This window comes from Atractosteus spatula, chromosome 13, assembly GCF_055471065.1.
Source record: "Atractosteus spatula isolate fAtrSpa1 chromosome 13, fAtrSpa1.hap1, whole genome shotgun sequence".
Lineage (NCBI taxonomy): Eukaryota > Metazoa > Chordata > Actinopteri > Semionotiformes > Lepisosteidae > Atractosteus > Atractosteus spatula.
This window is the reverse complement of record NC_142718.1, coordinates 29,291,382-29,307,483: the sequence shown is the minus strand read 5'-3', so window position 1 is coordinate 29,307,483 and position 16,102 is coordinate 29,291,382. Positions and strand designations below refer to the sequence as shown.

General features: G+C 35.0%; 1 protein-coding gene across 5 annotated transcripts in view; it reads right to left on the bottom strand.

The window, feature by feature from the left end:
- Positions 1 to 16,102, bottom strand: part of LOC148822049 (RNA-binding motif, single-stranded-interacting protein 1) — a 71,090-nt gene that overhangs the window by 42,997 nt on the left and 11,991 nt on the right. The window contains exon 1 of one of the 5 annotated variants that reach the window (XM_088930335.1): positions 7,691 to 7,784. The exons of 2 other annotated variants lie outside the window; for them this stretch is intronic. In XM_088930335.1, coding sequence (XP_088786461.1) covers positions 7,691 to 7,756 — 66 coding nt within the window. In that variant the 5' untranslated portion in view covers positions 7,757 to 7,784. Of the gene's footprint in view, positions 1 to 800; positions 1,268 to 7,690; positions 7,785 to 16,102 lie in introns of those variants that run through there. 2 more of the 5 variants (XM_088930337.1, XM_088930338.1) reach the window with 2 other exon arrangements.

Below are 16,102 nucleotides of genomic sequence, written 5' to 3'. Positions count from 1 at the left end.
TTAGGAGTGCTCATATAGCTAATTATTAAAGCCCTAAGCTAGTTCTGTTTTCCAAACAAGATCGGTGAATGAAAAACAGAAACAGCAGCTGAGCAGCAAAGCTTGTGTGGTTCAGTATCTCACACACTCCATACTCACTTTGTAAAAGGACTGTTCTGTACCGCAAGATGCTGACACATACAGTACAGACCACTACAATAAACTTTTCCCCTCTCTAAGCTATAGTAGACTTACCGACCGACAGTATAGATTCCATGTCCTGGTCAATAATACCTATTAGGAAACATATATAGAAATATAGTTTTTCAATGGCATTCACCAGGAAATCCCAAAATAACTTAACGACCTGGTCGATATTACAATGGCTTTATTGGTGTTAGGCTACCCAGTGTCTCCGGCTAATCTACTTCCGTACTTTCAGAATTATTTGTTATACCAGCTTCCTAATGAAAATAACTACAGAAATGCCTTCCTGGCTCGCATTTATAACTGCTTTAAAAATACTGCAAAAGCGGGCACATTCTGGTGTACATTTCGAATGACTTACTGTAGATCACTGATATCTGACCCCCATATTGAGATACATATTATCAGCAGCAGTAAATATCTGCCCTCCAGTGCCAACATCTGACTTATCACCTCCATGGCTGCGGAGTTTCGGGATAATGTGCGTGTTTAGATACAAGATCTAATTTACAGCACGGATACAAAAACACAACCGCCGACACCTTAAAAACAAGCCTAAAGAACGCGTGTGCAGGTATATTATAATAATTCTTAAACATTTATCTCAGGCCCACCTGCTTACGATATGTCGTCCTCACTGGGTTGGCTGTATTTGCAAAGATCATCCCTTAATTTCGAGTTGTCCCCGTTGCGCAGATGTTTGATTTATTTGTATCCAAAGGTAAACCCGGCAGAAAGTTATTTAATTACTCTCTATACCAGATAGAGTTAAGGATTATGCGGAACCCAATAATCCTTGTCGTAATCACACGGAGTTGCCACTGTAATACGCAGCGTCCCAGTTTCTGTTACGGTGTATAACGAATCTGCCTCAACTTTGATTTCCCAACCAGTTTATTTAACAGAGTTCATTGATCTCGGTTCAGTTCCCTGCTGCACAGATCCACCTACTGGGAAGGACGAAACCACTCGGTTATATTGGATAGGGAACGTCCAAAAACAAACCGATCTGCCCCCAGAACAATTTTTTTCACAGTATGCGAAGCTTATTTTTCACTCTCGTGGTTACTTTAAGCAAGCCGGTGATCTTGAAACCTCCTGCAACACACAAAACACACTGCTACGTCCTGAAATGTGTTGCATAGTAGTCCCCCACCCTCCGCCTGCAGCTCTTAGTATATTCTGGCAGGCATTCCACAAATTCCGTAGAGCTGCGATCGGGTGCTGCGTGTAGTTAAGGGAACGCCTGCGAAGATGCATTTACAGTATTCGGGAATAATCGAAAATGAAACGTTTGATTTCTCACAGGGTTGGCATTCATATTACAATTAGTAGCTTAACACAAAATCGGGCTATAGATGAACATTGTCTTGTATCTGGCAACCTTGTTCTTAAAAAGGACCTTGTTTCTTAAACGCGATTTCGTTTTTATTGGTCGTGCTGGCCGAGTTTTGATTTTATTGTGAGGTATTAACATTAGAAACATCGTTTCGAAAGTCATTCAACAGTATTAAACAATATAAATTATCTGTGTTGAAAGGGGAACAATGACTACACAGCACGAACAATTACCAAGAAAATGTGTCATTCAAAATATACTTAACATCAACTATTTTGCACCGGTTTCCTGTATCGATCGCTCAACAAAAAAACACATTTCTAGATGTGGACCTTGTTAAATTCGGGTTGAACAGATTCGCCTACCCTTCAGCCCCTTATGAGACGTCTCTGACTTATGAATGAAGTATTCTGACTAACCTATTCTTAATATAATTAGTTATTGTTCTCTGGGTGTAACACTGAGCATTCATGAACGCGCAGCCCCACCCTAACCACTCACTCTTAAAATAACCAACCTAATATGAGCTAAATGCTCAAGTGTTAGACTCATACATAAAGCATTATTCACACAGTTCCAGAACACATACTCCACAGGAGGTGACTTTCATCAGAGAGCAACAGGAGCTATGCTTTACATCTCTGATTGCTGCTTTAGGCTGATGGAGGAACGCACCTAATGTGTCTTAGTTTTAACTGGGAGTAAATCAATGATGTTAAAATTCAACAGTAAAGCAGGATACTGTTAAGTACAGAGTAAAACTTGCGCATACACTCAGACATCGTAGATAGGAGGTTACTTGAACATAATGGTCAATACCTATAGTATTGATATCCCGTATAATCTAATCATTATGCATATACAAAATAGAAGATGAAGAGTTGCAAGCGGTCGGCACGGTGGGGCAGTTGTTAGCATTGACGCCTTGCAGCGCTGGGGTTCAGTTCTTAGGGTGCTATCTGTGTGTATGTTTTCCCGTTGTGTATGTGGGTTTCCTTCAGGTGCTCCGGTTTCCACCCACTGTCCAAACACATAGGGCTAATGTAATTGGCTTCCTGGAAAATTGGCCCTGGTGTGTGTGCATGTTTGTGACCGTGTGCGCCCTGTGATGGACTGGCATCCTATCCAGGGTGTATCCTGCCTTGCGCCCGTTGGTTACTGGGATGGGCTCTGGCTCCCCCACAACTCTGTATTGGATAAAGTGGTTAGAAAGTGAACAGATGGATGGAGTTACAATTGAGAGCAAGTCATTTAGCCAATCTAGCCCACCTGGTATTTAGTTGCTAAGTGAAGCAAAAAGCTATGAGCTTCAATGACTGGATGACTGACTAGCTCCATTCTGTAACAATTCTTGGGTTAAAGAAGTGCTTCCTGCTCTCGGTTGTATTAGTAATCTAAAATTATATATATATAATAATTCTTAATAAGTTTCAATGAGTTCATACTGAGCAAACCAGTTAAGCTCTCCAAGCTACAATGTAATTCTTTTAGTGACTTCTCCAAAAAATTAGACATTTGTACCTTTATGTTATAATCAAAAACCCTAGAATGTGCCAAAGGATGCTGTTCTATGCAAATAGATGTAATAACTAATCTCTGGCTTTAGATTAAAGTACTGTACTGCACCACTTGCAGTAATGGGAGTTCAGACAAATACAGCATAAGGAATATACCATAGACCTCTTACCAAGAAGAAAATGCCAGCTGCTTTAAAGGGTAATCTACCAACAGAGATAAAGTTCCACTATATTAATCAGCATTTTCAATTTATCTGGATAATTAAACATGTAAATACAAAAAGAATTCCAGTAATACACCCTCAATTCATTAATACCACCTGGAGTAATAAAGCACATATAGCTCATTTGTGATCATCATCACCTTCCCTTTAGCTTTGAACTTAAACATTTAATTTCTTTATCAGAAAGAAAAAAAATTCCACTTTCTCACCCCTCCACAGTTCTGAGGGCCCTTTAAAGTCTGCTAGTGGAAGCCTTCGTTGATTACAGACACTGGGACAGTGCCTTCATTCCCAACACATTGTCTAAGGTCATGACCACTCTGTTGATTCTTATCGCTTAGTAGTCTACATTCACAATCGTGATCAGCTCATACCTCCACACAGCTCTGATACCCATCATCGCAAACACTAAGAACAGAAGCTGCAAATGGCACAGGCTGATTGAAGTTTAATTCTAAAGATGATATCCAACACAGCCGTTTCAGTAACTAAAGGAAAACACCTGTCTGCTTCAAAGCCTGGGCAGATTTCTGTAAGAACTTTTAACACATTTGGGAAATAAGATATGGGCCATACATTGTGTGTTTCTAGCACTCACTTTTAAAACATGCTCCAAATGTTTTAAAAACTATCAGCCTTATAAGAAATTAGTAGGGAGTTTCATTGATTTCAAATACAAGGCAACTTAAAGGCAAGTAATAATGGTTCAAGGCACTCTGATCAAGAATGACTAATATGGGGCCAATCAATGCCTCTGGGAATTAACTAAAGTAATCTTCTCTAGATATAACTTTTCTAATGTCTGCATTTAAAAATATTTTAAGTGTGGTACTAAATAGTAACATTGACCATTAAATGTGAACACTTTGAAGTGACAATGGAACAAAACAACATTGCTTTTTAGCAATATTTGACAGTCACAGCAACTAGATTCATACTCAACCCATTGTTTTTGTACATTGGATTGAACATCTGATATCTAAAATGAGGTTAATATATTATTTGAGAATAAGAATTGCCCTGTTTATACTCATGTTCCGATTCGTGATTGAAATATACTCTTAAGGTTTTGCATGCAATATAATGTTTCCTGTCTAAGCAGCAGTCCTGCAAAGAGAAACGCACATGAAATGTATATTTAGAATATATAGTATTTATGCAAAACTGTTAACACCATTAATTGCTGCAAACTGCTTCAACTGGGCTGTGTATTGTGGAGTTGTAAAACTGTCATTTTCCGAAGCTATTTTCCATTTCCTAAAATAAACAAAATATCATTGAAAGCTCAAAAACAATCATTTACAAAATCAAGAAATTCCCTGGCTAGTCTTTAGCAGCTAACTGGGTCTAAAGAAAAGACCAAAAAAAGCAGTATAGAAACATAGCTCTTTTCATATTACCTATAGCCTTCCTCATATGAGCTCCCATTTATACCTGCAAAGGATGTCCTCCTTTTCTAGCAGCAATTAAATGTATTGCTACCAGCAAGCCTTGGGGCTGTACACTACAGCACTTATATCATATAAATCATTTTTGACAGGAAAGAAAGAAATTAATTGAATGTTAGCTAACTGGATTATAAATGAGTGTTTAATTTCTAGCCCTTACCAAATTTATGTAGCTATGAGAAACATATTTTATTCTGTGAACCAACAAAACAGAAAGGACCTATTCATATCACAATTCAGACTTTCTGTAAATTCTTTGTCAAGATGTTAGATGTGAGCAATATAAAAGAATGAATCACTGAGCATGGATTTTATACTGCCAATAAAGTTATATTGATGTGATCAAATGATAATAATCACATGATGTGATTATGAAACAAATATTAATAACAATTCTATTATGTACATGTTAAGCTTCTATAAATTGAGAAAAAGAGAATAAATTGAACTGAAACTTTCATAGAGAGCAGAGTTCTTTATGTGACCTGCTGACATGGACTGAAAGAGTTCAGACCACTGAGACATGTGGTTTGCTTTCAAATATGGAAATAAATCACAGTTCTGTTAACAGTGTGTTAAGTACAAAACAACACTACAGACATGGCTGCAGCACGGAACAAAACTGTAAATTAGTAGGAAATCTGATTCGTAGAAAATCCCCTTCAAATGCACACGTTCCAAAACAGTTTTTCAAGTGCTTGAATTCAGTTATTTAAAACTCAAAATATATTATTCATAACTGAGAAATAGGAGGATGCCTCCTCGATATACCACATCAGGTTTTGAAAATAAGATGAATTAAAATGCCTTATGCCTGCTGAAGACTATGCCTCCTGTGGTCTCGCATGTTTATGCAAATGGAAATGGGAGACAGCAGCAATGTGAGGATGACTTTTGCAGGGCATAAAAGGCAATACTGAATCAACTGCAATAAAGAAAAATTGAGACATATCTAGAACACCACCATTCTTCAGCAGTAGGCACATTAGAAGATTGTGAGATCAAATCCCAAAGCTCTGCCTGCCACTTTCCTCGGTGATTGGACATTCAGTTTCCTTCCAGCAGAGAGGGTAACCTGATTCCATGCTGATCTACTGTCAGTTTCATCACAGCTTGTTTAAAGGAGGCACATTACAAGACATAATACCGGAATACAGACTAACACCCTTATTTTGTGTTCTCAGTAATTTTTTTCTAGACCAAATGTGGTTCATTCTAAAACGTACCTCAACCTACATCGTTTAGTAAAATTCAACAGAGAACGTACTGTATTGTCAGTGTTTAACCTCTACCTACTCTATTGTGAAAAGCTGTGTCATTTTAAATAATCGCTACTAAGATTAATATATTTATTCTTTTGCCCAATATAAACACAATATATTTGTGAAATTCTGACAAAAAGAGCACATCAGCAGAAAAGCAGGAAACACCTTTGTAAATATTGCATGTACACTTTTGCACATTTTGACAAATGTAAAAATAGTTCATTTAAACTTCCTAATTATCTTTAAAACATCTTCAACACATGCACTTAATATATCCAGTACTAGGGAAGGGTAAATAGGTTTTACTTAAGTGTGACATTGTAATTTTCTTAACTATCAGAGTAAAATAATATTTTAAGTACTTAAATACTAACAATTGATTGGTACAGAAATTAACCTTTTTTTGCAACTAGAATTTGTACAATTTCTATAAATTCAGTTTTGATGGGTGACTCTCAGAGAGAAAATATTGCTTTTGAGTCCCATGAGGAAAACCGAAGGTTAAAAGTAAAATGAGAATGGTCATTTGCTAGGCCAGTATATAGTAGAAAAAGGCCAACAAAAGAAAATGGAAATAATGCAGATGTACCATGACTGTAGGCCATTGCTTAAAAAGGACTAGAAACCATGTGGAATGTAAAAGCCTATTTCAAATAGTTTGCTCAAATACACAACATCCTGTTAAAGATATTTGCTGATGGGGATTCACAAATTCTACAGTACATATTTTATCCTAATGTTATTAGTTATGTGTGGATTAAATACTGTTATTAAATACATCCATATTTAACAAACAAATAACCATTTATAACACAAGTCATAGAGCTGTGTTCACATGGAAGGCCTACTTCTTAATCCACATTTTTATAATGTTTAAATCTCACTACAATATGAACTCTTAGTTTTCACAAACAGGTACAAGTAATCCTAAAATAACACATATACGGTTTAGAGAATAACTGTTAAATATTAGGTCATCAGCAAAGTTGCTCAAAAGCAAAGCTGTGGGTGAGATCTTTAGAACTTTGAAGTTTGAGGACATCACTATTAATCTATTCATGTGAAGGGTGTTTTGACACAACACAGTTGTCTCTGCTGAATCGGCAGAGCAAACAAATGATCAGCAAAACCCCACCCCTGCCCTCCACCATATCCCTTTCATTTTCATTTCAAGCAAACCTGGCTAAAACCTTAGAGCTAAGCCATCCTCAACAAAGTTGTTACATAAATATTAATAGAGGTGTTAAAAATAATTCTAGATGCCTCCAAACAAGTAAGGCTTAAAACAACACTAGTAGGAATTAGAGCAGAATAAGAACACAGCTGAATAGTTCACCTACATGTGCCTTTTTAAATAGATAATTATCAGCTAGAAAATATATTTCTCAATTGCAGTTATAGCACTTAATCTTTTTAAGTATTAAAGCACAAAGTTGTGCGTGTTTCTTGAATTTTCTAATCAGAATGAAGGAACAGATATAGTAACTATAATGCTATCGTAACGTTCCTTAACTCAATACTTGACAAGACATCCTTTCAGGGCTCAAATCTTTCACCCAGCAACTTCCTTCTCAGTCATTTCCTCAGTTAGAGCTGTCAACACCAACCCCTGCCACAGAGCCACTTCCAGACAGAGGAGAATGAAAGGGAAAATTGAATAACACTGCAGACCTGCAATCAGCAGAAGGCATGTATAGAGCCTGGTATTTACCTTTTTGGTTGGTTGAATGGGGTGAGAACGAGGGCCGAAGCCCATCTGCGACAAAGACAGTAGCATCGTTACAGCTCTTGGGTGTCACAGTCAAGCAACGCCAGCAAGACTGTGTTATACAGGAAGCCAAGCTACTAACAGCAAATCCGCAAGTCAGCCCATTAGAGGGGGGTGGGGTAGACACATAACTTAATGCTGTGCATGCATGTGGATCATGGGCCGATTGCTAACAGGAGTACAGGAGCCACCCTTCTGGTAGGGAAGGAGAGTAATGCACAGAAATATTTAGAAGTCTGTGGTGGGGGCTGGGCTTGGCCTCGGCACACTGTGAAGGCAATAACAGTAAAAACCCTGAGGCTCTCCAAACTCTGTGGATCACAGTACAAAAGTACAACAGATAACTCAAAGAAAGGAAATTATCATTTTATTTTAGGTCCATTTTTCATCACAATTTGTTGTTTATTTATTCAGAAGAAAGGTCAACAAGCACAAGTAAAAGCAATATACACATGTGATTATACCTCTGGGGCCAGCTCAAACAGAAAACTGTTTTACAGAGGGCTCCTATCCAACCATCAAGATACAGAGGAGGGGAAAGTTGAGAAGAAGGGATATTTTGAGACTTTTTCTTCATTCCATAATAATATCTAAATTAACAACTTAAATTAAATATCAAACTCAGACTGCTGTTCCCTGGTGCTCTCCTGCTAGTCAAATATGCTGCAATTCTTTTTCAGCTATAAATCAGTCACATGCCTGTTAGTCCATTTGTCACTTCCTAAAAAAAGTCAACAATCCATTACAGACTTTTCTTACCTAGAACACGTTGTTCTCTAATCTGTCATAATCAAACATGATTAAACCATGTATGAATGGAAAATTTAAACGTTTAAGTATTTTATCTTTATTGAACAAAAAGTAGCCCTTGACAGTTAATTTTCTTGCTGACAAATGATACTACTAAGATCATTACATATTTGCATTTAATTATATTGCCTTTTCATTACCCATCCCTGATTCTTTCACATCTATGTTTTTAAAGAAACTCTTTATAGGCAATATAAGAAGACATTCTCTCAATGTGACATTACTGCAGAGCAATAAACATACTGCAAGCACTGGAGTGTCATATTATAAAAATGTTCAGGATGTGTCAAACTGCACTCCATTCAAGGGGAAGCTAAAAGAAAGACTGTAAAATTGGTTTAAATTGGTGAGAGAACCAGCTGTTTGCTTTCCAGACAAGTTCTTGTCCTTTAAATAAAGCTGTCAGTCTTTTAACCACCGTCACACCCACATAATTAATGAACTACTCATACTACACACCTAAAGCTAATTATAATATTTGGCCATTATCCTTTATAGCATACCTTATCAAATATGCATTAATAATATCATACAGTACTTGCATACTTTAACAATTTCAAGGTCATTTTTGCACTACTACTGCATCATTATAGGTGGTATATTATTCTTTCCAAAGGTCACATTAATCAATATGGAAAGTGAATAATACTGTGAATAATAGCCTAATAAAGGAATTATTACACAGAATGTTTTCACTTTACTTTTTGTATATGTCTTTGGTAGGCCTGATATTTTTTTTTACTTTTATTTCTGTATTTACCTGAAAGTCTATATTAGCATTATCAAACCACTTTTTAGTGCATTGCACTGAGGTTTGCTTATATATGTTTTTTTGTCTACATAACCCTTAAAAAAACACCCATTTTAATTACACTGCAAGGAGGCTGCAGTCTCTAGCCTTTACATATGTCATGTTACACTAAATATTCTGTCTGCATTCATACCTACTGTTAAGACTTAGCACACAGAAAAAATGTAGAAATAGCAAAGTTAAAACTGGGAGGATTACATGTGTGTTCAAAAGCACACAGTCAGGATTGCAATTTAGTGAAAGACAGCAGTGCAAGAACAATGAACCAGAACAATGAACACATAACCAGGATGTGTGTTGCTTTTTCACTGTTAGAAGAAAGAAAGGGACTATACTGGCAACACATTACATAACACTATGGTTAAAGCCATACAACAATAACATTAGTTATTTTAGTGGCCATAATGTTTAAAGCATCATCATACAGACCATAAACGAATTAATCTCAAAGGTAGCACTGGTTTTCTAGAGTACAAAGAAATGGAAAAACAAACGTTTTGACTGGTAGGTTTCAGGGAAGGCATACATGTAATCTGAGGATACAACTTGAATTTATACTTTATAAAATTCTGAAATGTCAGCAGAATACCAAGAACTTTAAAAAATATCTCTGGTTAAATGGAAAATGTTAAATAAAAGTTAAATGCATTAATTTCTGCAAGGGAGATTATAGAAAGGTTTACAGTAGGGATTGTATGACTTCTGCATTAAGCCACTTCTGAAATTTGTTTCTATCATATCATTGCTTGGTTATTTATTTAATGTGCCAAAAGACTTGATCTGATGATAACATAATGTATTATTCTTTGTTAAAATAAACTACAGATCATTCTATGTTGTAGAGGATTTGGCAGATACCTTTGCAGTCAAAACATTTTTCTAAGGGTAGTAAACCAGGCAGTAAAAAGCATGCAGTGAGGTATTCATTTTAACTGCTATGCTTTCTACACTCACACACTTTGTAAAGATTATTTTGTAAGAATTGACACAATTTGAATAACTTTGTAAGTTATTCAACACATGAAGACTTCTTTTCAAACCGTATGTTCATGACTAACTAGATCTAAAAAATTTTAATAAGATCTCTGTTGAACTACATGGATGTGTTCCGAGTATGGCTTTTGTGCACTAAAACATTGAGAATATATGCGAATTATGAAGCAAAGAGGTGTATCCTACTCATCTTATTGTTTTGATCACAAAAACCTGTGGACAGAGCCTCAGAAACGTTTCTTTTATTGAATGTCCTTTTTTTCTAACACATTGGTTAGTCTTCTTCCTAAGGAATCCAAATATGTGATGCTCATTTTCTCACAAAACACATTGTGATACCTGACTAAGAAAAGATGGTCACAAAAAATAGAAAGACAACACCATAGACACTTCATGAAACTTAGTATGGAGCACATGAATCACACAAACCAGCTGGTGATTTGATCTGCAATGTCCAGTACACGCTTGCAGTCAGGTGTGACCTCTCCAGAGTAATAAACTGCAGGAAACCTAACAGGCTTATGGTCCACAGCCGGCCATACTGTAAAGATGCTCCCCGCTGTCTCCTGAGAAACATGTACACATTCTTACTATGAAACCATTGTGGTTTCAGAAAGCCAAAAACAAAAACAAAAGAATTTGGGAAATGTAACTGCCGCTAAAGGAAATACCGTTCATGTGATAGTTGTTGTTGACCAGCTCATCCATATTTTCCTGTGTTTGCAGAAGGCATTGTGCTGACCTTTTTTGTCTTTTTTTCGGCTTACAGTACATACACACTGTTTTTCACTGGCATGACACAGTGACCTAATATTCCTCTGGCTGACAGGAAGATGAGCCTTTTGCACAAGAAGGTTGATTTTCAAACTACATTCTGGCATCCAACCAGTAATCAATAAAGGTGAAGGGATTGATCACAACCACCTTCAATCTGCTGAAGCAATTATGTTACTATAGCTGTCAAGAAATAATTATGACACCATACTGGTTTCCAAGAGAAAAAATGCAAGCCTTTTTTTCTGATTTTATTTCTAGGTTGTTGTTTATGTGTCGTGGCAGAAATGAGGGTGGTGAACGTAGGGGTTGTTTCCTCGATCCACAGTTTCAAGGTAATAAAGCTGGTGGCTGGAATGACTATCACTTTCTATGCCCTAACATTGCACAAAAGGATGGAAATGCAGGACAGCATTATTATGTTTTCACCTTTTGTTTGTTTTTGTAAGGGTGCTCATTTAGTATGTTACTTAAAGGACATTTATCATAATACATTTTCTTTTTCAGAGTTAATAATCACAGACAGGATAAATAAAAAAATAATAGTACTAATTAGTAATCAGTAATTGTTTTTAAACTGAAGAGACATTTTACCTTTCAATCAAATAACATTGTCAATTTTTTTATTTAATTTATTAGACAGTGTTTGATTATTTGTCTTCTGTACAGTGTTTTTATTCCAATTTATACTTCTACTGTCCTATAAGATATTATATAATGATTACACTCCTTCATTAGAGCACTTGTTAAGACACAGGAAGCAGTATTTTCCTGTATTTCTGATTAAGCATAATAAAGTTAAAAATTAAGATTCATCATCTGCCTTTGTACCTGCACATAATGCAACATGTTCTTTTGAAAGAGGAGTACTGTAGGTGGACCTTAGGTGGACCTAACAAAATAAAGTAGTCTTGATCCTTTTCTCCCCTTCACTCCGCCAGAGCTATGGTCCAACAGTAACAGTAAGTGTCCAATTCAATTTTATGAAGTTCAGAGTGAAACTGTTTCAACAGAGCGCTGGACACAAAAACCAGAAATACCCTCTGCTACTTTGCTACTTACTGCTGCTTAAATATGCAGCAGGTGTGTTCTCTTCTAAATTTCCTCTGAAAGAAAAATACTTGTTATTGTAAAAAGCTATAAAAGTTATCAAAGCCTGAGAAATCAAACACCAAAACTACAACAGAACATCTTTTAATTGTATGTGTTACTGTTGTTTAACCTTAGGTTTAATTTTATTTTTACAAATCAGTCACTTCACCAATAAAGTGTGGCTAATTATTTGGCTTACCTGCATGGCCAAATGTGTGCAAAACACATTCATGCTCACTGTCAAATTAAAAGCCTCAGCGGTATTAACAAAAAACCTGCTTCATCTGACACTTAAGGAAGTAACTGGCTATTGTAAAACAACAGTGAGAAAACAATTAGAAAAAATGGATGCACAAAATGGCATCAAATTTATCTTGCAACCTAGTCTTTATTGTACTTTGGGTCTTCATCAAAGAAAAACCCGCCTGCATAAATAAGGGGAAAGAAACCAAGTCTAAATGTGCAGGAGAAAAAACATAGATTTACAAATTGGCTCACTGCTTCTGTGAAGTCATGCAACAATATAAAATACCTACAGTACCATTAGCTTCTCCGGCGTCCTCACTTAGAGATGTAATGATCCAAGCAGCTGACTGATGCGTGGCTTATAAGATAGCTATTTTGTTAAAAATAGAAAGTTCTTCCATACCCAGCGGCTGACTTTATTAATACTTTACTGGAACTGACAAATAAAGTGATCTTTCTAATAAGAATGGTAAGTTTGGAACTTTCTGTTTGTTTATTTATAGGACAACATTGATTCAACTTAATCTCCAACCCAGCGTACAGTAAGTGAACCTCTCTGTGTGTTCACAAATGAATATATGGAATGTCAGTTTTCCTAATGGTGTCCCCTCATTGTAAAGAATGTGTGGTTTTAAATCCAAGTGAAAACATCTGCAATACTTAACTGTAGCCTGGCCAACAGATGCATCAACACCTGACATCTTTATTGCTTGGTTTAGGGTACAAATGCGGCAACCTGATTACTTGCAATTAAGTGTGTTGAAATTTCCTGCACTTGAACAGCAAATTCCAAGAAAGAATGAGACACAATCAAAAGGGATTACATACCATAGATCCCGCCAACAGGTCACGGCAACAAAACACCACATAGCAGACTACACTGCTACTTGATACCAGTATTTAAAAACAAGCTTGTATTGACTCATTTATAACAAAATTAGTTTGTATTCAATGAGGTATTATACTATACTATAATTTAGGGCAGCTTCTTTAAGAAAAAGCTGTTACAGAACTGAAATTTTTACCAGTAATTTCTGTTTTCTCATGCATGCAAAATTTCCTTTTTAGAATGGCCCCTTTTACTACTAAAAAAACAAATCAGTAAATTATTTTTTAAAAGGTTTCATGTTTCAGGACATATATATTTGGTTGAGATCTACAAATAATCATATTAACTGTAAACTATATTTTGAGTGAGTTAAATTGATGTGTTTTGCTATAATGTTATATATTTTTATATATACAATAATTGTGTACAAGGTTTTATTGATTCCTAAGTATATTTTAGCAGAATAAATCATTTGTACCTTGTATAACACATTTGTACCTTTCAATGCTTGTTTTCCATAGTCTTCACATTGTGCTCTTTTAGAAATTGTTTAATTTTGTTGCAATTTCAGTATGTTTTAGAGTGGGATTATTGTGTTGTGTAGTTTCTCCTACAAAGGAAGGTCTATTTTGTTTTGTGTATAGCTTCTGATTGTATACAGATGCATAATTTAAAACCCAATACAAGAAATGACAAAAGCAATTTACAAAGCATCTTGCCGTCATTGAAAACTATTATATAATCTACAATGTCAAATCACAAAAATGCAGAAAATATACTGAAATTATGTAATGAAGATACTGTTGCAAGAGGCTGTAACTTTGGACAGTCAGGAAAAGTTGTTTTGTTCCATGAAAACATTGTCACAATCAGAAAAAAAGAATGAATTTCTCAAAATCATAAGTTCCTTAAACACATTTGAGATCAATATCTATTATGAGTAAGAATATAAATTAGCCACTACTGTTTCACAATGCTGAAGGACATGGAACCGTATAAATTCTACTAATTCATACTATTTTTGCTTTATATATATAAACACATTGTGTATATAAACACAAACTTAACAGCCAAGGACAGCTGTTTGAATTTAAGGCTCTTTAACATGAAATTGCTACCTTTGACCAACAGCACAAAGTATAATGTATTTTACATGAAAACAAGGAAATTAGAAGTCTCTATAGATACTTGCTGCTCATAGCTAAATATATCAATCCCATAATTTGTCGTGAATACTCATTCTTAAAACACACCATAAGCCTAAAAGGTGTTACCTATAAGGTTTGTCTATGACTGTCTGTTACTTTCATCTTAACCAATATTAGGTTTCCAATCACAGATCATTTCTTCACAATATTGATATATAATATTATTTGCTTTTATTTTCTACTGTAAAATTGTACATGGTATGGGACAGAAAGGAAATTTAATCAACCACAAGGCTTGTAAAGTCTCCTTTTCTCATTTTATTAAAGTCTCTCTTTGGCAAAATGAATAGCAAATATCAGAAAGTATTAAAAATGGATTTTGAGTGACATTTAAATTTAAAATATTTTTGCAGATGGATACTTTTAAATGTAATATGATGTTCTGTAAATAACTTGAATATATAACAGAATAACACAATGAGAAAATAGTTTCTGAAGGAAATAAAAACACAAAATTGAAAGATGATCATATCTGAAGTTGCACTGACGTACAAAACGTTCTTCTGATAAAAACATTAATATAGCATTGTCTATGAATTCATTTGATATAAATGAAAACTCAATATAACACTATACTTCAAAGGTATTTTTAAAATTAATTGCAAAATAATGGAATACAAAATGTCTACTAACTTAGAAGAATTCCTTTAGGTAACTCTAACTCAATCACTCCTCTTTCTCACAATTGTATAAAACCTCTTCTTATCATAAGTGGAAAGTTTGAAGCTCCTTGTTGTTCTGAATGCTGTAATCTACATTTGGTTCAATATTAATCAATAAGAATGTCTTAATACTCTCAGTTGAGAGAAATACCCTTAGAGAAATCCTTTGACAATTCATCTGAGCAGAGAAGCACAAATTAAAATGCAAGTATTATCTACAATATTTCTTAAAACATTTGCTGTTTGTAGATATTGTCGATGGCTCTTCGATATTAATCCAGAATAAATGGCAAACTTTCATAGTGTTCTTTTGGTTCATACTTTTTCATATGCAAGAATTGGTTGTTAAATAATTTCATGTATCAATAGCTAAGTGCACCTTTTATCAGAATAAATAAGAAACTGTGATCTGTACCTAAAGGACTACTTTATAATGATCCACTGAAATAGAAGTTTTTTTCCCTGATGTCCCAGCCTAACTTACTGCTGTGAATCACAGTATTCCACTGCAGCACCTATCTTAAAAATATAAATATCTATCATACTGTATATCTTGAATGAAGAAGTTAGAAGTATACATTTCTTTTTAGGCCATTTTTCATATACTACAAATAACTTGCACAAATAAAATCATAAAATAAATCATTAAAATATTCTATCCAGTTACTTAAAACAACCAAACATACAGGAAAACAATAATATACACAAATGTTTATTTTATTACGTTAATATTAATAAGGCTGGAACAAGATATCTAATTGAATAACAGACAAGAGGGAATATGCACTTTGCAGTATAATAAGAATCAATTATTTTGCAAAGTCATGTGTCTGCAAGCTATTCACTTAAACATGCTATTTTCCTAAATTAATCCTTGTACTAAAGCTAGACTTACAGAATGTGCTATTTTCATTGCTTTCAGTCACGCCT